The sequence below is a fragment of the Culex pipiens genome, chromosome 3 (assembly GCF_016801865.2).
Source record: "Culex pipiens pallens isolate TS chromosome 3, TS_CPP_V2, whole genome shotgun sequence".
Classification (NCBI taxonomy): Eukaryota; Metazoa; Arthropoda; class Insecta; order Diptera; family Culicidae; genus Culex; species Culex pipiens.
In genome coordinates, this window is record NC_068939.1 from 158,995,799 (window position 1) to 159,019,801 (window position 24,003).

The following is a 24,003-nucleotide window of genomic DNA, read 5'->3' on the forward strand; positions in this document are numbered from 1 at the left end:
AGAGTACTCTATTATCTTCCACATTGTTAATTACCGCAACTAAACATTAACTAAAACTTCTATTAAAACTCAGCATCGTGTATCAATTAAACAACAAACTTCCGTTAACCCAATTTTGGGTAATCTTATTATTGACAACTTGAATCTGAACCCCTTAATCGTGCATCATGTAAACAAACCTTCTTGAGTGTGCGCCCGTGCACCACACATACAAACACGTTCACTCCGTGGAAAACCAGACATTTCACAATCATACAACAAACACACACACGCTCGGCCCTGCTCCCCTTACCATCTCCTTCTCCTGCTCAATTAAAAAAATGTTTCCTGCTCTTTGCGCTCCAGACATAAAATTGCGTTTACATACCAAAATATGTTTTCTCCTCGTCGCCAATGTAGACACCGAGCCAGGGAAATACACCAGATAGAAATAAAACAAATCACGGGCGGCTAATAAACATATTTATTGCCGCCACCACTCGCGTGCCCGACCGCGTTACACTCTGGCCTAGAATCCCAGTCCAACCACCTCACCACTCATCTGTCGACGTCAACCATAGTTGATCCGTCAGCCAGTGTTGACCGGGGTTAGATTCCTACACTTTGTACTAGAAATCAGAAGGAAATCCAGTTTTTTCGTGAAAACTTAACACGTAACACACTTATATGTGGGACAAACTTCAAATGCGTTTTTCGTTTGACACTTTTTTAGTGTGTACCCCGTTGGTTGGTCAAAGTCAAACTAAAAAGTGACGAACTGTCACTTTTTACACGGCGCTCACGCACACTATCAAAACAACACACTACGTGAATTCCGTGTAAAAGGGGTGTCAAACTAAAAAGTGACTCCGTTCGTTTGACAACAGTTGGTGTCAAACCATCGGGGTTTGAGTGTTACAAATTTTGTTATGAACCCTTATGCAAAAATGGATTTTTTAAGAAGATTCCATAACACCTTCTGTTATTCTAACAGTATTTGTTATTGAACCGGAAACCGTGGTGTAAGGGTAAGCGTGGTTGCCTCTCATCCAGTCGGCCTGGGTTCGATCCCAGTAGGTCCCGGTAGCAAATTTTGAGACGAGATTTGTCTGATCACGCCTTCCGTCGGACGGGAAGTAAATGTTAGGTCGTTAGCTCAATCCAGGTGTAGGAGTCGTCTCCCTGGGTCCTGCCTCGGTGGAGTTGCTGGTAGGCAGTTGGACTAACAATCCAAAGGTCACCAGTTCGAATCCCGGGGTAGATGGAAGCTTAGGTGTAAAAAGAGGTTTGCAATTGCCTCAACAATCAAGCCTTCGAACACCTAGATTCGAGTAAGAATCTCGCAATCGAGAACGCCAAGGCAATGCTGTAGAGCAAATAATTTGAAATGTTTTTTTTTTTTTGATTTTATTATAGCCCGCCAATACCCAGTTTTGGCGAACTGCAAAAAACTGCCATGAAAATAACTTCAAAACATACTAAACTAACACTATGATACATGAAGATATAATCAGTTTATTAAATACATTTTTGAATGGAACCAATTTTCTGTGAAAATATGCACACGTCGCATTTTTTATGGGCCATACTGTATTTCAAGCAAAACAATGCCAAAGGGCCGTTGTGGGTTCGTAAACAAAGAGTGTGTCCTGCTCGCGCTAGACGGTGTTTACATCTGGCATGAAAGGGATACACTCTTTGTTTACAAACCCACAACGGCCCTTTGGCATTGTTTTGCTAGATTTGGCCCATTTTTTAATGATTTCATTGATTTTCATTGATCAGTTTTCAAATGTTCAATAAACAGAACTTTTCCAAAAGTTTGCCGAATGGAGTTTTGTAGTAAATTTTAGTTAAAAGAATTGTAAACATATCTTCATTTTTTTTAATAGGTCTCAGAAACATAGACAATAACTTTTAGGACCTTTTCAAAAAAAAACTCTAGATATTTGAACAAACCGCTGATTTTTATTGTCTTGACCAATTTCCGATTCTCTTTGCTCCAATAGTTATTTTCCTCCTTTTTCTTAACGCTGTGGTGATGTTTTCCAACGAGTTTTATTGCAGAAGTTGTGCGTCCTACCTACCCAAAGGCGTTTCACGCTTTCCTCCGTGCTATGCGAATTGCCTACTTGTGAGCTTTTCGGTGAAGCTTTTCGGTTCAGCCACTTGGAGACGCTGACATTTTGACGGTTGGCATTTCCGGGCAAAAACAAGTTTGACAGCTCTTGTTTCCTGCGCTCTCTTTTCGTTTGTGACTGAATCCGCGAGAACATCAAAATGGTACGTGGAGAAGTGAATTTTCGTTGTTTTTAGCCAAAATCGTCGGTGAATGTTGTGTTGAATTATTGGATTGGCTAAACTGCGCGCCGGTTAATCAAAATGACCAAAGTTCCACAGGATTTTGTGCGATTTTCACCGAAAAATCGCATTTGTTTTGTCGCTAGCGACTGACCCCTTCCTCAACTCGAGGTTATGTCTGGTTGTCTTCCCCGTAAGTAATTCGGCTTTTTGTTTGTTCTCTGGCCACTTTTTTTTCTAGGTGAACGTGCCCAAGCAGCGCCGTACCTACTGCAAGAAGTGCAAGGTGCACCGCGTCCACAAGGTGACACAGTACAAGAAGTCCAAGGAGCGACAGGCGTCCCAGGGTCGTCGTCGTTACGATCGTAAACAGAAGGGTTTCGGTGGTCAAACCAAGCCCATCTTCAGGAAGAAGGTAAGCTAATGGTCGGGTGGTGGAACCACGGAGGGAAATGACACCGTTTTAAGAGAAATTTGAAAGAAACGGTGGGATTTCGATAAAAATGAGTGATTTTCAAATTCAGATTCAATTGGAGCCAGTGCCAGTGTTAGCAACATGTTAAGTTTTCTTGAAAGCCGTATAATATTGAAGTTCATGTAGCGATTGATCTTAAGTGCATAAATATCCTTTTTTATCACATTTATAGTCATGAAAAAATTTAAACTTTGATATTTAATTGCAGCTTTTGAAACGCTGATTTCATGAAAAAAGATTTTTGTATGCGTAAAAAAACTGCACAAGTGATAATATTTTTTTTTTACAATTCCGTCGAGAAATGACTTACTTTTCCTGTCATTTTTTAACGCCAAAAAGCCTACTTTTCTGCACCAAAAATAACAGAAACGAATAGTAACACTTATTAAAATAAATGCTGAAAAGTTCTTCATTTCAGCACTGAAATGAATGCCGAAAAGTAATACTTTTCAACATTTTTTTTTTATTTAAGCGGTCAATTGACAAAATACTTGAACTTTTGACTTAAAATTCCACTCAAAGGGTGTTTTTCGGAATTGCAAAAAAAGTTGTATGGAACTTGTTGCAAATCTTGATTTTTTCAGCACTCGTCGTATTTCGGTGAACCTTGTTCGATAAATGTACGACTTGTGCTGAAAAAATCTTCTTTTTGCATCTTGTTGCATAAACTACTATTTTATCATTGAACTTTATGACAAAATTACAGTTTTTTATCATTTTTCTAAACATAATACATACTTATTTAATATTTTTGGTTAAATGGTCACCCTTGGGCATGAGTAAGGACCTCGACGCCGTTAGCAATGTTGGCTTTAAAATAAAATTTCGTGATAATATCACTTCCCCCCAGCCAACATTTTTGCCATGCGAAGCGGGCCTCGACGCTGTGTCTAGGTTTAATTCCTAGCTAGGAGACATCAGTGTCTTAAGAGGTGGTCCCAAGGCCGAGTAGGAGTTCATGAAGCAAATTAGTCGTCTCCCACCCCTTTTAAATTGAAAAATGAACTCTGAAACCAGCGCTTACTCACAACAGAAACAGAGGCCTCTTCTAGGCATTGTAGGATAGAATAGATTTTGAAATTTATTTAAAAAAAAATATTATTACGTAGCATTTTGATATGTCATAATTTCCATAGAGTCTCGGTCAATTAATAGTGCGATGATATCGGACAAAATTCGTTAATCTGTTGAACTAACGGTTTTCGGATTATGGTTGTATCGACCATTGTTGCGAATCGAGGGTCTACTGGAGCCTTGACGATCAAATAAAGCCTAACATTTCAAAAGGGCGCATAGGATTTGTGAACAGGAGTGTGTCTCCTTCACTCAAATGACAGTTTACATAAGGTATAATAGAGATGCACTCTTGTTTGCAAAGCTCTATGCCCTAATGAAATGAATGGCATGAAATAGTCGTCTTAATTACTAGTGTTCAACTTATGAACTGTTCATTTATCTTTATTGGTTTTTGGAAGCGGCAAGACTGGTTTAAAAACAAGATCCTTTACCTTATTTGGCGTTATAATAAAACATTCGGGGATTTGAGATTAAATTTACTTTCAGACAGTTTAGTTTAGGTTGTTGATTAAAGTTAGATAGTTTTCCGTAGATGAATAATTGGACTTAAATGATTAGTTGATTTGAACGAAGTGTAACATTTCATTGGCAGATCTGTTTCTAGTTGTAATGTACGACAAGACTATTGACGGACGTGACAGGTCGGCAGTAAGTTTTCATTTTTTTTTCTCTAGTATTTTTTATTTCCTTTAAATTTGGAATACATCATAGGTTTCTTTTGTATAGATCTCCGATTAGTTACATTTTCTTATTTAATTAACTAATAATTTAATTTATTCCGGGCCTTCTTACTTTGAATCACAATTTCAGATTTTCTTTATTCAGTGTTAAACTTAGATTACCGTAACTGCTCAAATCATCCAAGTTCTTACTACTCACATCAACACTAACTTTCTTTCACCTCCCCCCTCCCGATCCCCTATATCTTCCGGTGGTGTTCATTTGGTATGCAATACTAGTTCGGCCACTACCCTTTTTTCCACAAGAAACCGGACTTGGACTGACTTGAGGCCGCGTCCCCCACCTTGCTCCGTAAAACGAAAACGAATATTTTTGGTTAAATGGTCACTTTTCGCATTATATTAAAATTAATATTTTTTATTAATTGAGCTCTACAAAATCTACATATTTTGACCATTTTTGCCTTCCTCACCTTACTGAGGAAAGGCTATAAAATCACTCAGAAAACGAACTTCTTAGTTTTACCTCCTAGACCCACTTTCATGTATACCTATCGACTCAGAATCAAATTCTGAGCAAATGTCTGTGTGTGTGTGTGTGTGTAGGGATGTGGGTCTGTGCACCAAAAAATATGCACTCGATTATCTCAGCACTGGCTTAACCGATTTGGACCGTTTTGGTCTCATTCGATTCGTCTTGGGGTCCCATAAGTCCCTATTGAAAATTATGAAGTTTAGTAAAGTACTTCAAAAGTTATGCTAAAAAAACGATTTTAACAAAAGTCCGGAAGATTGTAAAAAGGGTGGTTTTTGTAAGAAAACCCGTCATGCTATACATTTTTAGAAAGGTAATAAAAAGACCTTTCCAATGCGTCAAAAACATTTAAGATCTGACAACCCTATCAAAAGTTATAAGCACTTAAGTGTTATTTATGCACTTTTTGGAGGCCGGATCTCGAATATTTCGATGAAAACGTTGTCCGGATCTCTCATGCGACCTATCGTTGGATAGGTAATCAAAAGAACTTTCCAACGCGTCCAAGACATTGAAGATCTGACAACCCTATCAAAAGTTATAAGCATTTAAGTGTTATTTATGAACCTTTTAGAGGCCGGATCTGATATATTTCGATGAAAACGTTGTCCGGATTTATCATGCGACCTGTCGTTGGATAGGTAATTAAAAGCCCTTTGCAACGAGTTCAAAAGATTGCAGATCTGACAACCCTATCAAAAGTTATACGCACTTAAGTGTTATTTATGAACTTTTTTCAGGCCGGATCTCATATATATTGTTGAAAACGTTGTCCGGATCTATCATGCGACAGGTCGTTGGATAGGTAATCAAAAGACCTTTCCAACGAGTTTAATAGATTGCAGATCTGACAACCCTATCAAAAGTTATAAGCACATAAGAGCCCTGAATTATGAAGATCTGACTATACCCAATCTGACGGTATGAATAATGAATCAAGTTGATAGAACACTGAAAGGTCCGCCCTTTTGTATCTATTTTGGATAGCATTACCCTCTAAATGTGAGGAAGGCACCAACCACCTAAGGGTGGATTATGTAACGTTTTATTTTTTGATTTGGCTCAAACTTCGTGGGGCCTTCCCTATGACCAAAGAAGTCATTTTGCGACATGGCAGTGTTCGGAATGGCAAAATTAAGTGGAATAAATTGATAACTCCTTTATTTGACGTCCTAGCCAAATGGTAGGAACTTCGGAAGAGTTCCCTAGTAACATTTCAATAGGGCGAATCTGCACTTATAAACAAGCAGTCTATCCCTTTCGAAAAAGGCCGACGGAAAAGTGACCAAACACCGGGGGTTAAGTGTATTTTTTCGAAAGAATCAGAAAATTGCATAAATCGACGTCGTCGTGCTATCTTGTCGCACCCGTCATTTCAACGTTCCGAGAAAAACGCGTTTTAATGTTTGACCTTGAATAAACAAAAACGGAAGCACGCAATGTAAACAATAACAAACACGTTTTGTTTGGCTAACCATTATGTGCATTGTCCCGAAGTTAGGTTGAAATTGATTGCTGGAGTCCCGAGTTATAATTACAAATGTTTACGGTACTTTAACTTGTACATGCGTCAAACGCGTTCTGACCTGAAATCCCTTTGGCCAATTGTCGCACTTACATCAATATTCAGGGAGTGACAAGATAGCACGACAAGATTGAAACTACTTTCATATGTAAAGTGACAAAAATGCACGGGATTTTTTTCGGATTTCGTTAAATATCTCAGGATTGAAATTAAATTTTGGGGATCTGTAAAGGTCAAAAAGTGAGGCATTGTGAGCTGTACAAAATGGCGTTCTTACACGCAGAAAAATAAGGCATATTTGAATCAACAAAAGGTTTTGTTGATTTGAAAATGTAGATTTTTGTTGAATCAACGCTAAACGTAAAAGCATTTTTTTTTTCAAAATAACAAAAGTTTTTTTGTGAAATTGTTAAAATCAAGGTTTGTTTCAACGCAAAATAATTATATTCAACAAAAAATGTGTTGAATCAAACCTCGTACAGGCTGATTCTACAAAATATTTTTCTGCGTGTAACTCAATTTGGCCCAAAATGTACGTACGACAAGTTAGCACGACGGCGACGAAATGTTTCATTTTCTAACATTAAAAATACATATGACCATTAGTTTCTGAGATATCGGTACATACTTACTAGAAAATAAAATACCTGGTTAAAGATTTTACTTTTGTATTTTACAACTATAACTTAGATCAATACTAATTTAGTTTTTTCCCCAGACAACATTTTCTGTGCACCATTTCGATTCGAAATTTTGTAATTAATTTCTGTCAAACTCTCATCGACGGCACAGTTGTTTACTTGACCTTGTCGTCGGTGTTAGGGAAGTGCCAAAATGTTTTGAATAACTGTAGTGCGGATTGCATAAATTAGGGAAAATAAACCTTGGAAACGTCAGAAAATGCATTTTCAGACTGTCTTGTAGATCTAATTTCGATCCTTTTCAATTTTCTAACATCTTTTCTTCTCTTTTCCTCCAATTTCCAGGCCAAGACCACCAAGAAAATCGTGCTGCGCATGGAGTGCGTCGACTGCAAGTACCGCAAGCAGACCCCGCTGAAGCGCTGCAAGCACTTCGAGCTGGGCGGCGACAAGAAGCGCAAGGGCCAGATGATTCAGTTCTAAGCGCCTTGGCGATTACGTTCGTTTTTGTGTAAGAAAAGATGAATTCCGAAGGCGGTCAGGAGAAACAAGAAAATCGTTGAAACAATAAACCCGTCGCTGGCTCCGGAACCCACTCTGGCTTCGGCTTTGGGGCGTTTCGGTCGGTGACACACAAAAAAAATCAAGTTGAGAGTTTTGCTGAGTTTGAGGAGATATCACAATTCCACTTTATTCGTCTTCGACGTCGTCTTTATCGCTTGTGGTTGGGGTGGTTCCGTTTCCGGCGAGCAGCTGCTGTCGGATGAGGGCGGCCATCTTGGTGCAGCGGACGGGTCGGTCGTCCTGGCAGCAAAACTCCCGCCCTGCCGAAAGGTTGCTGTTGACCCAGCGCGGGGAGCAGTTTTGGTAGAACAGGTAAGCCCGCTCCCGGAAGCAATCCCGGTCGATGGTTCCACAGATGAGGGCGGGGGAGTTGGGGAGGTGCTTCAGGATGGCGTCGAGACAGCGGTTCGAGCACTGCTTGTTGCCGGCGGCGGAACACGGGTAGTGCTGCATCAGTTCCATCTGGATGCCGGGGTTTCCGCGGGGCGGTTCCGACCGGTTCTGGCGGTTAAACTGTCCTGTCAGGAAGATGGCACACGTGCATGGGATGGTGTCCGGGGAAGGCTGCTTGGCGGAGGTTAGCGCGTTGCTGCTGGTGTCCGCGTCCGCGGTGATGTGCTTGGCCTTGCGTGGCCGCAAGCCTCGGAGTCCGCGGACAGCAGGTTCCAAGGCGGTTGTGGTCGCGATGAAGACCGCCAGCAGGGCGGTCAGCTTGATGATGATTACGACGGCGCGAATTCGGTGAACCATTCTGGGTGGTGTAGACTGACTGACTTGCGGGTTGAACGAGCTGGTAGGTTTTATTCTTTGTCGCAAGAAATGCTGGCGAAAGCATTTCTCTAAGAACGAGTTGAGGCGTTTTTCCAGAAGGTGACGAAATAGGGTATATTATCCATTAGTGTACCCTTTTCTTATAGTGGACCCTCTGAAGGTTTTTTGATGTAAAATGCAGCAAAATCACAGTTTTAAGCGAGTATTTTAATGATTTTAAGAGAACTTTTTTATCTAGCATCATCCAAATCAATGTTGACCGACATGAACTTGTCCTTTTCCCCAAAAAATCTGCCATCGACAAACTACGACCGAAAATTGAGAAAATTTCAAAAAAATTACAAATTTCAAAAAAGTTTAAAAATTTATTTTAAATTTTTTTAATCAATCCAAAAACTTTTTAAAATTTTAAAAAAAGTATCAATGTCGGAAGAAGATCTACTATACATACTTAGGGCATGAGTATCTGGCTTGAAAAGGGCGTTTAAGAAACATTAGCAGAAGAAACATAAAACTAAAAGTAAAGGTGGAGAGTGGAATTATTGGTCCTAGGTATATCCATTTTAACCAATTTATTTTTAAGTTGAATTGGGGAAATTATCTTATCTTAAGCCCCTAACTCTATCCAATTTGCTGATTTTCAAATTTTAAACAATTAATTTTGCAAAACTTTTGATAGAAGCTTGCTTGCTCACATCTTATTGATCTTATTTTATCACCGGATTTCAATCAAAAACGCTTTTAATGAGCTGTAATTGAATGTCAAAATGCTGATTTGGCAACATTATAGGCACGCTGGAATTAGATGCTGTTCCCCTATTTTTCATTTATTTTTTTTTGTTCTGTATTTTTTAAATTAAATATTTTTGTTTTTCTGTGAGCTTTTTTTTAATTTTTTCTTACTCTTGCTAGTGTCTTAGTTAAAGAAATAACTGTTCCAAAATGGATTATGAGATGCAACAAACAGCTGAAAGGAACTCCAAAACTCTGTTATGCACTTCAAAATAACTCATTGTAGGTATCTTGATTATTCACCAATAAAACCGAATTGAATTGAAATATTTTTGTTTACTTGTTCTTTAATTTTAAGAATTACATCCTTTTATTCAATTTTATTTCGATTTTTTTTGAAATTTTCAAAATAAAAAAAATAAAGTTTTTTTACAAGTTCTTAAAGCTAAATTTTGTTTATGACTTTTTTTTTCAATTCCTTAAAAAATAATTTGTAGTTTTTTCGATTTTTTTTTAGATTTTTCATATCTTAGAAAAAAATTGAAACTTTTTGAATTTTGTTAAATTTTATTTTTATTTTTTAATTTTTAATTTTATTGAATTTTTTTAGTTTTTTTTTTGTTTTTTAAGTTTTTAAGATTTTTTAAATTTTTGATTTTTTTAAGGTTTTTAAATTGTTTGAAATTAAAAAGTAATTAATATAGATTTTTGTAATTTTGTTATTTTTTCACACTAAAAAATTGAACTTTAAATAGATTTTTTTAATAAAAAAAGTTTTTTACAAGTAAGGAGCTGAAATTTATTATGACTTTTTTCATTCAATTCCTTTAAAAAATAATTTGTAGTTTTTTCTAATTCTTTGAAATTTTTCAAATCTTAGAAAATTTTGAAACCTTTTAAATTTTCATTTTTTTGAATTTTTTTAATGTTTTTAATTTTTTTTTAATTTTAAAGTTTTTTTCAAATTTTTAAAATATTTAAATTTTTTTAAATTATTAATTTTCATAAGGTTTTTAAATTGTTTGAAATTAGTACAAATTACGATCCTAATTTCTCGATGGATAGTCGTATCACCGTATATCACCACGATTATAAAACACATAAGGGGAAATATACCATTTCTCAGCCAGCTTAGACTGATAAAAATGGGTATATTTCCCCTACAAAACATTTTTTGGAAATAAAAATAAATGTTTTTATCAGCAAGTTTAAACACATCTATGCTTTTGTTTAGGTATTTAAACTGTTTAAGTAATTGATATGGAAAAAAATGTTAAATTTTTTTTTTTCATTCATATGTTAACAGTGATTTTTGACACGTTTTCTTTGAACATTTTTGGAAAAAAGTGTTTAAAAGTTTTGTTGATTTTTGTGTTGTTTTAAGCCATATGTACCGTAAACTGGGGTGACTTTGATAGCCCGGGGTGACATTGATAGAAATTTGATTTGGGCACTAATTTTGATACATCCAATGTAACAGTCACATTTTTGCATATATTTTCGATAATAAGCTATCCCTTAATGCTTACATACTCAAAATTCTCAAAAATGTTTAGATATTCATTTGACGGCCATTTGAAAATCCTATCAAAGTCACCCCGGGCTACCAAAGTCACCCCAGTTTACGGTATTTGTAAACAATTCATATATGTTTGCAATGAAAAGTGAGCAAAGGCCCTCTTTTATTTAATTTATCCATCATTAAGCCCAAACCATACATCAAAACATCAAATATCGATAAAACTTAATATAAAACGTTACTTAATCCACCGTTAGGTTGTTGGTGCCTTCCTCACATTTAGAGAGTAACGCTATCCAAAATAAATACAAAAGGGCGGACCTTTCACTGTTCTACCAACTTGATTCATTATTCAGACCATCAGATTGAGTAGTCAGATCTTCACAATTCAAGGCACATATGTGCTTATAACTTTTGATAGGGTTGTCAGATCTTCAATATTTTGAACTCGTTGAAAAGGTCTTTTGGTCAACGGCAGGTCGCATGATAGATCCGGACAACTTTTTTGTCAAAATATCTGAGATCCGGCCTCCAAAAAGTTCATTAATAACACTTAAGTGCTTATAACTTTTGATAGGGTTGTCAGATCTGCAATCTATTGAACTCGTTGAAAAGGTCTTTCGAATACCTTTCTAAAAATGTTTAACATGACGGGGTTTCTTACAAAAACCACCCTTTTTACAATCGAATGAGACCAAAACGGTCCAAATCGGGTCAGCCAGTGCCGAGATAACTCAGTGCATTTTTTTTTATCAGCATCCCACCACACACACAGACATTTGCTCAGAATTTGGTTCTGAGTCGATATGTATACATGAAGGTTGGTCTAGGAGGTCAAATTAAGAATTTTGTTTTTCCAGTGATTTTATAGCCTTTCCTAAGTAAGGTGAGGAAGGCAAAACAATAGTTTTCCTATAGTGGACCCGGGTCCTCAATCGGATTATGGACCAAGGTCCACTATAGGATACGAGGGTCCATCAGAGGCAAAAAAACTTTTTTTTTTCGATGGCTGTTTTTCTGCACAAAAGCAATTAATTGATGAAAAAATAGTCAGAACAAAAGTCTTCAGATTTCATGGTTCTGTACAATGAGTTATGAAATAGTGCTTACAAAATGCTTGTTGGCTCTACTAAAGTGTCCACTATTGGTTAAAATACCCTAATCCTCTCTAAGGTCAGTGCTGACGGTTTCATATTTCGGATGGCATTGAAAAGTGACCGCGGTTTAAGTAGATCATTCCGGATTAAAAATTACAAGAAATTGTTTAGGAAAATGATTTTATTCAGACTTCAATCTGATTCAAGTCTCTGAAGATGGTCATTTTATGCGACCCTCCCTTGTTTATTTGCCCTCTAAAACCCACCCGACTAAACAACAAACACACCTTCTCTACCCTTTGGCGGCCACCCCAAACAGCTTTGCCGCGCCAGCGAAAACCGTACGACCGCCCTGGCTGCACTCGTACGACAGCCGGACGATTTTCCTCAACTCTTCAACCCTCACGTCGAACCGCACTTCCTCGTCGCAGCGGCACCGGTTCGGGAAGCGAAACTCCTGCCACGTGACCACGTACCCGGGAAAGTGCGTCCCAATGATGCCGGCCGTGGTCGCGTTCAGCAGCGCACCGTTCACGAAGCTCTCCGCACTGCGATGGATCGGGTTGGGGTCGCCGGTGAACTCCGCGAAGCGGATTAGGTCCTCCTGGCGGAAGGTTCGACTCAGCGTGATTACCTGACCGGGTGAGAATTTGGGAGTGCTAAGCAGTTTTGTGAACAACTTCATGGTCTTCGAGAAGGACCGTGGCCAGGTTGGAGATTTTCTTGTTACTATCGCTTTTCAGCGCGAGTATGACTTTCCGGAAATGGTCCTCCAGGAGAACTGCCTCTCGGCCGAGCTGGATCAACGTCGTCAGTAAGTGACCGAGCAGGTCTCCGTTGGAGCGATACTTGGCGACTAGCGTTTTAATTTGCCGAACAGTCCCTCCAAGAATTAGATATTCAGCAGTCTGAGAATCAAGACAGAGATTACAGACACCGGCCGCAGCGTGATTCAACAGTACCGGATCGAACGAGGCGTTCAATATCTCAATGAACAGTTCGTGCGCCTTCCACTCTTTCAGAAAGGGCCAATTTATGGGGTCGTAGGCAAAGTTTGCCAGGTTGGCCGTTACCTGCTGCTTAGCTTCTACAATTAAATTACAATTTTAAAATAAAACTCAATCAAAAGTGTCACAATCTTACCGATATTACTCGTTTCGTAATATTCGTCCACCAGCAGGGAGATGTACGTACGCCGGTCGATTCCCTCCTTTGGAGTTCGCTTCGCCAGTCGATCAGCTGTTGAAAACATAGTACATACATAATACTATAACACTAATCTAATGCTGTAATCATGTTGATAAATTTGAGCGCGTTTGATGGAAACAAACTTTTTTATAGCACTACAATTTTATGGCAATGTCTCAAAAAGTTGACCGAGATTGTTGAAAAAAGGTACAAAATGTTTGAACTAAGTTTTATTTTTTATCAAAAAATTGACAATTTACAAAAATCTTATGAAAAAGCATCCGAGTTGTGGCTAGTTGCCCTGTTGCTCTGTTGCTGTTGTTGCCAACGAGGACATCCCCCCACGGACGGAACGGCATCCTGCAGCAGTACCGGTGCCTGTGGACTTGTCGAGCTGGTTTGATGGAAGTAGTCGTCCGGCTTGAAGTGATGCGAGCAGATTTTTGCGTTGGTGAGATTTCCACTCCAGCCGGAAAATTGCTTCCACTGCTCGCAGACCTCGGGCCGCTTGACTGGGTAGCCGTGGAGACGGAAGCCCACTCTGCCACGACATTTCCGGTAGCTGTTGCCGCATCCTTCGACGGTGCAGTTCATGATGCTATCGCAAAGAGATGAATAAAATTTGAGTCGAGAAAAGACAGAAGTATGGCGCTGGATTAGAACCCTCGCCTCTCCGTACAGGTCCGAACAATTTCTTCAATCTTTTTCCACAGTTTTACGTGATTTTCACAAGAAAATCATTTTTCCTACCTCACGCTTTGTTTTCAAAACGGCACCGTGTGGTACCACAGTTGATTTCTTGACAGCTGCAACGTTTGTTTTTTTCTGCTGGTTTCGTTGAGCGGCAAAGTGCTAACGCATGGAGTTGGAAGAACCCTCCGATGGGGACGAGTTTCGTCCCGTAACCTGAACGCAGAAGCGGAAGAAGACCAGTGACGGATCCAAAGTGGGAAATGGCCAAGAGAAGCATCTTCTCAGCAACAAGTTCAGCCCGCTGGAGGAGAACAACAACAACAACGGTAACCCAGCCGGGCAGAGCGGCGACCCACCGGTTCCAGTGGCCAAGAGCCAACACCTCTGGTGGTAAAGAATTCGAGCTACGCCAAGCTGAAAAGTGCAATGTTGTCGTGCACAATGAGGCCAAGTTGCGATCTGACTTCGTTTGGGATCAAAGTGCTCAAAATGTTGTCAGAGGGCTCCCACCGGCTTCACCAGAATACGAAAAATCTCAAGGAATCGCACAACCTGGATGCTGTGGAGGAGCACGTCATCAAAAGAAAATGAGCGTTTGGCTCCTCGGAGGAAACCCCGTACATTATTACGTTCCCAAATGGGGTACACCAACCTAAAGCAACTGAATCAAGCGCATAGAAGCATTTCACATCCGGTGGTAGGCCTACCGGAACAAGCGACCGAAATTGACTCAAGGGAAGGAATAATGCAAAGCCGAGCCGAAGCGGTATGCCAACTGCTTTGGAGCCCACGTAGCCACGGATCGCAGCTGCTCCAAGCGTGCGAATTTCATCCAGCGGTGGCAACAAGCGTCGAGACCAAAACCAACTGTGTGAATCTCATTGGTTAAATTCACAATTCGTGCCGGAAAACTCCATTTCACAAATTGTTGCAAAATTTACAACTTTGTTTGTAAACAGCCTACTAGGCTTTAACGCCAGTGTCGTAACTTCAACTAAATGTGATTTAATATTAAATTAATATTATTTTTTAAATATATCAAATTAAAACGAATCCAGGCCAAGATATCCTCGAACAGCAGTTTTCAACATGGTTTCCCGACATTTGAATGATTCTAGCAACACTGCACGAATTACATTTACCTAATGTCAAATCGCCCGATGCACTTTGCCATAAAACCCCGAAACGTCAACAAAGTGCAAAGAAGAAAAAAGTGGTTCGCGAAATTTCACTCTCTTCGTCAGCAGATCATTGGTTTCGCTTTTACGAGTAACTTTTCCTTTGAAACTTCCGTGTCACGCTAACGCATTTACCATGCACTAATCTGTCTCCTTCCGGAATCAATAAATTTCTCCTGTGATAAATCAGTGCAATCCGCCGAAAAATGGATCCGCCTTCTTCTACGTCGTCAGAACAGGTACAGCAAACAGTGACCTTAAAAAATATCGATGACGATGTCATTGGTGATGTCAGCTCTATTTACAATCGTATTTTTTGTCGTTTCTCAAGGATTCCGGAGCGAAAAAGGCCAGCCCTTTTGATAATCTTGGCAGGGATGACCTGGTTAAGAAATGCCGTGGCCTTTTGGGAATAGCTCAGAAGGCCAAACAAGCAAAAGATGGTAATTGTTTTTTGTTTAATCTACGCAATGTTCATAATCTGTCATAAACATTTATCTTTCTAGAATGTCAGGAGGAAAATCGAAAGCTAAAAGAACAGTTGGCTCTGGCTGAAACGCAGAAAACAGCCGACAAAGAATGTCTCCGGGCTATGCAGGAGGTAGTAGAATCGCTGACCCAACAAAAGCTGCAGGCCGCCATGAAGGTCGATGAGCTGGAAAAATCTCTATCAGGCCTTCGCAGAGAGCTCGATGGCGCTGCACTGCTGCGGGAGCAGCTGGAAAAGATATCTGTGGAAAACGAGGCTTTCAAAAGGCAAATTGATCGACTGACAGAGGAAAACGAGGAACTCTTAGGTGCAATTACCGGCATGGAAGGAAAGCTCAAATCTTCCGAACAAGAGCAGCAAAGCTTAGCCCAGAGCAAAATTACACTTGAGCAAGAATTGGAAAAGGCTAGAAGTGAATCCAACCCATCCGGAAAGGAAGAAAAGCTAATCCGTAAACTAAAGCTGTACAAAAATAAAGTACAGGAAATCTCCGCAAAAGTACTGCTGTTGAAATCGGATCGAAAAATTCTTCTTAAAACGGTCAAAGAGTACTCGGAACAAGTTCCCAAGTGGCAAAAAGAGTTGGTGAATGCCTCTAGCGTGCTCTTTGCCAAAACCCGGCAGTTTGAAAAGGAAAACGGTTCGCTAAAAGAACGTTGTGCGCAATATGAACGAGACTTGGAAGAGTTGCGAGGTGGCAAATCTAACGAAGATGAATCCAAGAATGCGCTTGAAGTACTCCAGGTGCAATTCGAAACACTTCAGCTGAGCCAACAATCGTTGAGCGACGAGTTACAACAAGCGTTGGCAGATAAGACAAGGCTGCAGAAACAACTGGAGAACTCACGAACGGGTTCTGAAGTGGTTGACTCCCAGAAGGCTATCAATGAAAACCTGCAAAAGCGATTGACAGAATTTGAAGACGATTTATCGAAGAATTTAACAGAGCTAACCGAAAGTAAGAAACAGTTGGAGGAGCTTCATAAAAGCAATAGCAAACTAGAAGCACGTGCTAAAGACTATGAAGATAAGATTCAACAACATGTTTTGGAAAAGGACAAATTGGAGGAATCTTTTAAAACGCAAAATGACAAACATTCGCAACAGATCGATGCAATCAACTTGAAACTACAACAAGAAGCTTCAGAAAAAGAGAGTCTTCAAAAACAGTTGGCTGAATTGCAAACCAAAACACAAGAAACCTTACAAAATGAAGCTGTGCAGGAGAACGAGTTCAGTAAGCAGCTTGATGTTCTTGAAGCTCAAATAGAAGCAAAAACGGAAGAACTCTCAGATTGTAACCAAAAACTTCAAGAGACACGGAATGAAAAGATATTGCTACAGCAAGAGCTAGGAAAATCACAAAAATGCATTGAAGCTCTTAATGTGCAACTTATGCAAACCCAAGAAACCGTGAAGGCTATGACTGAAGATTTTGAAAAGCGGTTTGCAGAGGCACAGCAAAACCAGACAAGCCAACAAGAGCAAGAATTGCTCATTCAAAAACGACTGGATGAGCTGCAACAATTGTATCAGAGCCAGGTCAGTGAGCTGCAAGCCGCAAATGTGCATTTTTCCGAGATGAGCTCCAAAGCTGCTGCTTCGGAAGTGTTGGATGAACACAACCGGAAGTTACGAGAAACTATCGCAGAGCGAGACACTGAGCTAACTACTATGCGAAAGTCACTGGAAGAGACAAGTGATGCTCTGCAGTCGCTTCAAGTACAGCATCAAGAACTCGCTCAACAAGGCACCACAACTAGAGAAGAACTGGGATCGCTGCAGTCCAAGTTTGAGCTGGTCAAGTTGGAAAACAGTGAGCTGCTGTCCGAGCTGAAGGAGATTAATGAAATTCTAAAGGAACGAGGTGGAGTGATTTCCCTGCAGGTGTCGAAAATATCAGAGTTGGAAGCTGCGAAAGGAACCCTTCAGCAGAAGTTTACGGAACGAGAACTGCGAATTGGTGAGCTGGAGCGTACTGTAACCGAGCGTGATTTGGAGCTGAACGCTTTGCGGGATCGCAACATTGACACTCAGAGTGATGTGATGTCCACGTCCACGATATCTCGAGCTGATGAATCTGCTCGGATGCGTGATGTTGATGATAGCTTTGAGGAGAAGTACATTAAATTGCGGGCGTTGGCGGTGAAGTTGAAGAAGAAGGTGGCCGAGCAGACTATTCAGTTGCAGCGTTACGAAAAGGAAGGCTTGGGGAAGAATCTGCAATCGTTGCAAGCCGAGAACGACAAGTTGCTGGATCAGCTGGAAGGGGAACGAAAGAATGTGGAGCAGCTGAAGCAGGATATTGAAACGCTGAACCAACTGCGAACGGAAGTCGACAGCAGCAAGAAGGACAAGTCTTCGCTGGAGAGTAGCATTCGGGAGTATCGCGAACAGGTGCAGAGTTTGAAGCGCGAGAAGGAGGCTTTCAATATGGCCAAGAAGGAAATCGATGCCGAAAATCAGAAACTGAAGGTGGCGCTTAAGGCGAAGGAGAAGCAGTTGACAGACGAGCTGGAAGCGCAGAAGGAGCTGAAGGCTGAGGTGGAGCGGTCTCGATTGGCGGCTAAAAAGGCGAACGTACTGAACCTGGAAATGGAAGCGTACGAAAAGTCGTTGGCAGAGTTGAACAAAAAGTTGGAGGCGAAAAAAGACCAGGTGAAGGAACTGGAAAGTACGATGGAAGTGCAGGAGGGGACCATTAAAAGTTTGAAGAGTCAGATTGCGTTGCTGGATCAGAGTTTGGCTAGCGAGAGGAGTCATTCGCAAGAGCTGAAGAAAAACGTAGACGTCCAGCAGGAGAAGCTTCGACTTAGTGAGCATCAAAGAGGGGAGACTAATGTGGAGCTGGCGCAACTGAAGATGGATTATGAAAAGATGAAGATGGAAATAGAGTCAAATCGTGTAGAGCTGAGTGAAGCGATTTCAGAGAAGGAAAAAGTAAGCAGTGGCTTGGAAACTGAGAAAAGTCGATTGATGAAGCAGGTTTACAGTCTGGAGAGTACTGTGGATGAGTTGAAGGTCCAACTTAAAGATCGGGAACAAGAAACCGAGGACGTGAAAGCTGAGTTTGCTAGCTACAAGATTCGTGCACAGTCCGTGCTGAGACAAAATCAGAGCAAAGATTCTGGAAAAGAGGTTGAGCTACAGGAGGAGGTTCAGAACTTGCAAAAGGCGTTGGATGTAACACAAACTAAACTGCAGAATGCGTCGCAGCAGATGGCCGAACTGACGAAATCGTGCGAAGAGTTACGGTTTGACAAGACAAGACTGCAATCGCGTTCGAAGGAGCTGCACGATCTGCTGGAAGAATCACGACTGCAGCATGAATCCCTGCTTGAGGAGAGCCGGCAAATGAATTTGAACCATCAGGAAGCGCTTAAAACGCAACGGCTTCAAAATGAAACACTCGTAAATTGCTACAAAAAGCAGCTGGATGAACTGCAAGAGAAACATTCCTTAGAGTTGAGCGCGTTGCAATCGCGGATTGGTCACACAGGTCGAGATCATCCTGAGAACAACAACCACATCCCGTCCCAGCACTCGTCACGCATTTCCGACGAGCAGAAGATCAACCTGCTTCTGATGGAACGCGAAGAAGGTGAAGGATCGGAGAGTACCAGCTCTCAAAATACTGCCGTCGCCACGGCACGCCGCAAAGTGTCCACCTCTAGTCAACCCCGTGCGGCGAACCGCTCCACGCGGGATCTGATACCCCTGGACGAGCTGCTCAACTCGTCCTTTGACGATACGGCATCCGTCTTCGGAGATCCCGCGGACGATTCCTCCGTGCGGGCCATCTCGCCCGGGCTAGAGCTGCAGCAGACCAAAGAACAGCTCGGCAAGCAGGAGAGCCGCGTGCGCCATCTGACGGCACTGCTGGCCGAAGCCGAACAGGACCTGGCCAAGCTGAACCAGCTGAACGAGCTGCTCAAGGAGGAGGTTCGGCGCCAGGAGCGGTCGATCGAGCGCGAGAAGCATGCCCACAACTCGGAGTACTTGAAGAACGTTATCTTTAAGGTTGGTACAAGTTATTACACGAGCCAAAAATGTCACTGCTCTTTCTGAAGTTATGGGAAAGCAAAAACTAGAAAGTCTCAGTGAACAACAAAACAATTGTATGGGCGTAGCCTTGAAGTACAATGTAGAAATTACGATCATAGATATTTTGTGTGCAACAATCAGATTGTCTAAGAATATTGAATTGCAAATTGTATTTGATTCTTGAAACCTTCTTGTTTATGCTTCCTATGAAGTGAGAATGTGCAGAAAAATTGTTGGTAAGTTCTATTAATCAGAAAAGATAACTAACAAATAATTTATTTTACAGTTCTTGACGTTAAATAGCGGTGACGAAAAGTCACGTTTAGTTCCTGTGTTAAACACAATCCTTAGGCTAAGTCCAGATGAAACCCAAAAGTTGAATAATGTAGCGAAAGGTAAGTTAAGAGTTAAGTCGAGAAGTTACCTTATTTCAAAATTATTTTCCCTTTTGCAGGTTCTGAAGGAGGAGTACGGGGATGGACGGGCATCCTTTGGAACTAAAAATACTTATAAACTTTACAGAGTTTTGCAATTCCGTCGTGAATGGCCAACGCCAATTTAGAGTTATTGGTTTGATTCCTTACCAGAATTTAATACTATTCCATATAAAAACACGTTAGTTTTAGCTATATCAACAGACTTTAATATATTTTATCGTGATACAGTATTCCTTATCCGCGTATTTTTGAATATCTTGAGAAACCTCTTATTTGTTCTGTCTTTTTAATTTTATCATTCGATTTTTGTGCGTGATTTGTTTGTATATTATATGAGAATAAAGAAATGCGATTTTAAATTATAAAAAAAACTTTTTGTTGTGTCACACAATTCTTGAGAAATCAAATTCAACATATATAAGAGATTCAAATTATTCGTTTGCATCTTGCATGAATTAATTTCCACAGTGATAAAAAAGTGAGTTGCACAACATTGCAAACTGTGATTTCAAACAGGTTCAACCATCGTTGCTTCGATTTTTGCACTGTTTAGAAGCATCACCTCCCGGGGATAGTATCAAAAATATCCAAAGTTCGTCTTCGGTGATGGTTCCCCCTCGAATTCATCACTCTCATGCTCTCAAAAACCCATCGCTCAGCATTCATTCATTTCCTTTGCACGCCAGGAGCGGACGTTCATGTGGCGAGCGTCATTCTCGAGTCTTGTGCAAGTACCGGCCGGCTCGGCCTTGGTCGTCGTAAAATTTTGCTCTGGCGAAATGATGTGCGAAATTGTTTTTTTTTCTCGAGCTCTAGCTCGAAGCACATGTGTGCGGCGTTCGCTCGCTGTATGAGAACTGATTTTTTTTCAAAACTCTTTCGTTCGTCTTCGTAACATATTAAAATTCATAAGAGTTGATTTCCGAAAAAAAATTGTTGTACCAGATGTTGTCGGATGGCCAACCATTCAGGATGATGCACATTGATCGATCGGTGAATGCACCTCGCGGCCATCTGGCTTGAGAGATCTTAGAAAAAATGTAGAGAGAGTAAGGCTCACGTGGGGAGTCAATGGATGCCGGGTGGCACTGCTCTGGTGAACACTTCTCTGGGCGATAATCAGTGGCAGCTACGGATTTTTATTAATCCACATAAAAGAGAAAGATGCTTTCTCAGAAGTTGGAAAGCAATTAAATTCCAGGATCGCTCTATAACCTTCAGTTTTGTTCCCAAAATCAGTCTAACTTAGTGGCTTCCAGTATCGTATTAGATTTGAAAATACAACAATTCCAGAAAAACGTCAAAATGACCTACATAATTTTTCCAAAAATCGCGGCAAAATATAAATTATCAAGGATGGTTAAACGTTTATTTCGACAGACTTTTTACGATTTTAGATTTTTGATACCGCAAACCAAAAAAGACTTTAACTTCAGGGAAAACAAATTTAACCCTCTACTGCCCAAATTTTTTTCCCCTGTTCAAGAGGTCATTTTGAGCTAATTTTGTTCTACTAAAAACGTTACTTCTCTTGAGTTATATTTTTTGTATTCATTTTTAGTATTTAAATTTACACTTATCTTGTTTAGTTTATGTTTGTTTCTGATAGTATTTGGCTTACTCTTCCACCTCCTATCATTACCTTTTGCCTATCTAGCTTTTTCATGGTTTAGGTCACTTTTTCAATATATGCTTATTTTTCAAATTTTCTGCTATAGAATGATACCATTATCATTTAAATTGTAGAAAAATGCTTATAGGCATAGTCTGGTACCTAGTCTGGTAAATTACAAAAATTACTGCATACTTATTTTTACATAATATAGAGGAAATGTTAGTAAGAAACACAGCCAAAGTTGACCCCAGAAAAAATGACATTTTATAAAACATTGGCAAAGTCACATAAAACAAGTCACATTTCCAAACTTAACATTTTCTTAATGCTTTCCTTCCTTGTAGAAGGTTAATCAGTTTAACAATACTTCTCTGGTTTTTGGCTGGGGGTCATCCGCATATACTTTTTTTTATTTTACCATGCGAGTTCCCCCGCCCTCCCTTTTTGTCACAGTCTGGGCCCTTTCCCTCTTGATCTCGACCAGGACCAAAGGTCAAAAGATCCTAAAATCACGTAAAATTTTGAATTTACATGGTTTTTCACCTAAATTTAGATGTAGATTTTGAATGAAATAATGAAGTATAAAAAGCCATTTATTCATTTATGTAGATTTTTAGTGTGTTTTTTAGTATGGCAGTGCGTGGCCGAATGGTTACGCTGTCCGCTTTGTAAGCGGATGATTCTGGGTTCGATTCCCATCTGCTCCAACCTTCGATCGGATGAGGAAGTAAAATGTCGGTCCCGGCCTTGGTTGTTAGGCCGTTAAGTCATTCCAGGTGTAGGAGTCGTCTCCATGCCATAAGTACAAACAACACACCAAACCAAGCCTACTCCGGTGGAATCGCTGGCGGCGGTTGGACTCGCAATCCAAAGGTCGTCAGTTCAAACACTGGGGTGGAAGGTTCCTTGGAGTAAAAAGAGGGTTAGGTGCTCTACCCATTCAAGCCTTCGGACTCCTAGGTTCGAGCAGAAACTTGCAATAGAGACCACAAAAGACCCGGGGGTCGTTAATGTGGATGGTTTGATTTTTTGATTTTTTTGAGATTTTTAGTAGAATTTTAATTTTATTTTAAACACATTAATTTTGATGGAAAAACTTGTAAGAAGAATTATTATTTTTTAAGGCCATTTTGCATTTGTTTGAGTTTATGTCCCTCAACCCTGATCAAAGTCGAGGGGAAGTGGCAAAAATAACATAAAATTGAAATCACAAGCCATGGATTCAACAATTGAATGAAAAAAAGTGTTTTTCAATGCATTATACACCAGTTAAGTTGGTTTTCATCTGTTTCCAATATTTGTAAGCATTGATGAAACATATTTTTAAACAAGTCTTATCATGCTAAATATGATTATCAACGCAATAAAATGCGTTCTTGATTGTTTTCAGTTGATTAGACTAATATTTACATTATCTTTTTTTAGTTTTTGAAAACAGGCGCATAAAAAAATGTTTCAAACTTCACTGTAAATAAAACAAATTAATTTCGTACAATCGCAACCAAACATTCTTTCTTTAGAAAACTTTAACAAGATTTTAAACATCCTTTTTTCCTCCTAATTGTTCTAGGAAATGTTGTAAAAAACATGTACATTCCCAAGTAACCATCCAGCACTAACTAAAGTCATTAATCAGCAGGATATTGGCACCTCAAATGCTCGTTAGTCACCCAACGGCATTTGTTAATGCAAATCAGCACTGATCCAACTGCACTGCCAATAGCTGTTATAATGCTGATTTAGAGCTACGCCTAGCAACACTTTCAAGATTATTCATCAAACTGGCAACAAGATTCTGATTTCGATTGAAGAGTGAAGGAGAGAGAGGACAAAGGAAAACAAACTTCTCGCTCACTCGTCGTCTTCTACGAAAATTGTAGAAATTATTTAGCATTGAGTTTTTCTATTTGTTTATGGTTTTACCTTGGGTTTTACTCAGTTTTTCATGTAAGTATGTGAAATAATTTGATGGATTAAGTTTTTTACAGAGTTGCATCATTAATTTTCAGCATTTTATTACACTGCACCGTCACAATGTGGAAGAATTTGAAGCAGCCGTTCCATGGAACAGTTGTAAACCAGCACCTGCTTGTGGGCAAGCTTCGTCCGGATGATCTACAGCGTACGATGGCCGTGGGATATCCGGAACCTGCTAGGGAATGCCCGAAGCTACCACGTCGGATGCACCATCAAAAGCTGATCCTAACAGCACGGCCGGCACGGCAAAGACGACATGATGAGCAAAGCGGTTACCTGATTAAATTTGCCGGGAGGCAGGAATTTTTGTAAATTATGTTCAAATTCAAGGCACGAAATAGGATTTGTGTAAAAAGTGATCTATTTTATATAAAAAAATATCAAATTAAATATGTATTATTAATAACGAAAGTCAATTGCTCTCAAGGAAGCTTTCAAAAAAATTTAAATGAAATGTGATCAAGAAATAAATTCACCAAAATGGC

At 39.9% G+C, this 24,003-nt stretch overlaps 5 protein-coding genes across 5 annotated transcripts; 2 read left to right on the plus strand and 3 right to left on the minus strand.

The window, feature by feature from the left end:
- Positions 1–2,147: 2,147 nt before the first annotated feature.
- LOC120414851 (60S ribosomal protein L44) lies at positions 2,148–7,860 on the plus strand. Its single transcript, XM_039576177.1, has 3 exons — positions 2,148–2,262; positions 2,522–2,695; positions 7,559–7,860. Exons 1-3 carry the CDS (start codon positions 2,260–2,262, stop codon positions 7,694–7,696), a joined length of 315 nt encoding a protein of 104 aa, XP_039432111.1. The 5' UTR covers positions 2,148–2,259; the 3' UTR covers positions 7,697–7,860.
- Positions 7,861–7,903: 43 nt separating this feature from the next.
- Positions 7,904–8,563, minus strand: LOC120414840 (follicle cell protein 3C-1). The gene has a single exon (XM_039576167.2). It carries the CDS (start codon positions 8,525–8,527, stop codon positions 7,904–7,906), a length of 624 nt encoding a protein of 207 aa, XP_039432101.1. The 5' UTR covers positions 8,528–8,563.
- A 3,992-nt stretch (positions 8,564–12,555) lies between these two features.
- Positions 12,556–13,197, minus strand: LOC120414446 (armadillo repeat-containing protein 7). Its single transcript, XM_039575637.2, has 2 exons — positions 13,040–13,197; positions 12,556–12,983 (listed from the first exon to the last, which is right to left on the minus strand). The coding sequence occupies exons 1-2, from the start codon at positions 13,146–13,148 to the stop codon at positions 12,556–12,558; spliced, it is 537 nt and encodes a 178-aa protein (XP_039431571.1). The 5' UTR covers positions 13,149–13,197.
- A 102-nt stretch (positions 13,198–13,299) lies between these two features.
- Positions 13,300–14,658, minus strand: LOC128093419 (THAP domain-containing protein 1-like). The gene is made up of 2 exons (XM_052710068.1): positions 13,835–14,658; positions 13,300–13,682 (listed from the first exon to the last, which is right to left on the minus strand). The coding sequence occupies exon 2, from the start codon at positions 13,676–13,678 to the stop codon at positions 13,352–13,354; it is 327 nt and encodes a 108-aa protein (XP_052566028.1). The 5' UTR covers positions 13,679–13,682; positions 13,835–14,658; the 3' UTR covers positions 13,300–13,351.
- Positions 14,659–14,955: 297 nt separating this feature from the next.
- On the plus strand, positions 14,956–20,156 carry LOC120414126 (GRIP and coiled-coil domain-containing protein 2). The gene is made up of 5 exons (XM_039575158.2): positions 14,956–15,194; positions 15,287–15,398; positions 15,462–19,465; positions 19,776–19,884; positions 19,944–20,156. The coding sequence occupies exons 1-5, from the start codon at positions 15,162–15,164 to the stop codon at positions 19,988–19,990; spliced, it is 4,305 nt and encodes a 1,434-aa protein (XP_039431092.1). The 5' UTR covers positions 14,956–15,161; the 3' UTR covers positions 19,991–20,156.
- The last annotated feature ends 3,847 nt before the right edge of the window (positions 20,157–24,003 follow it).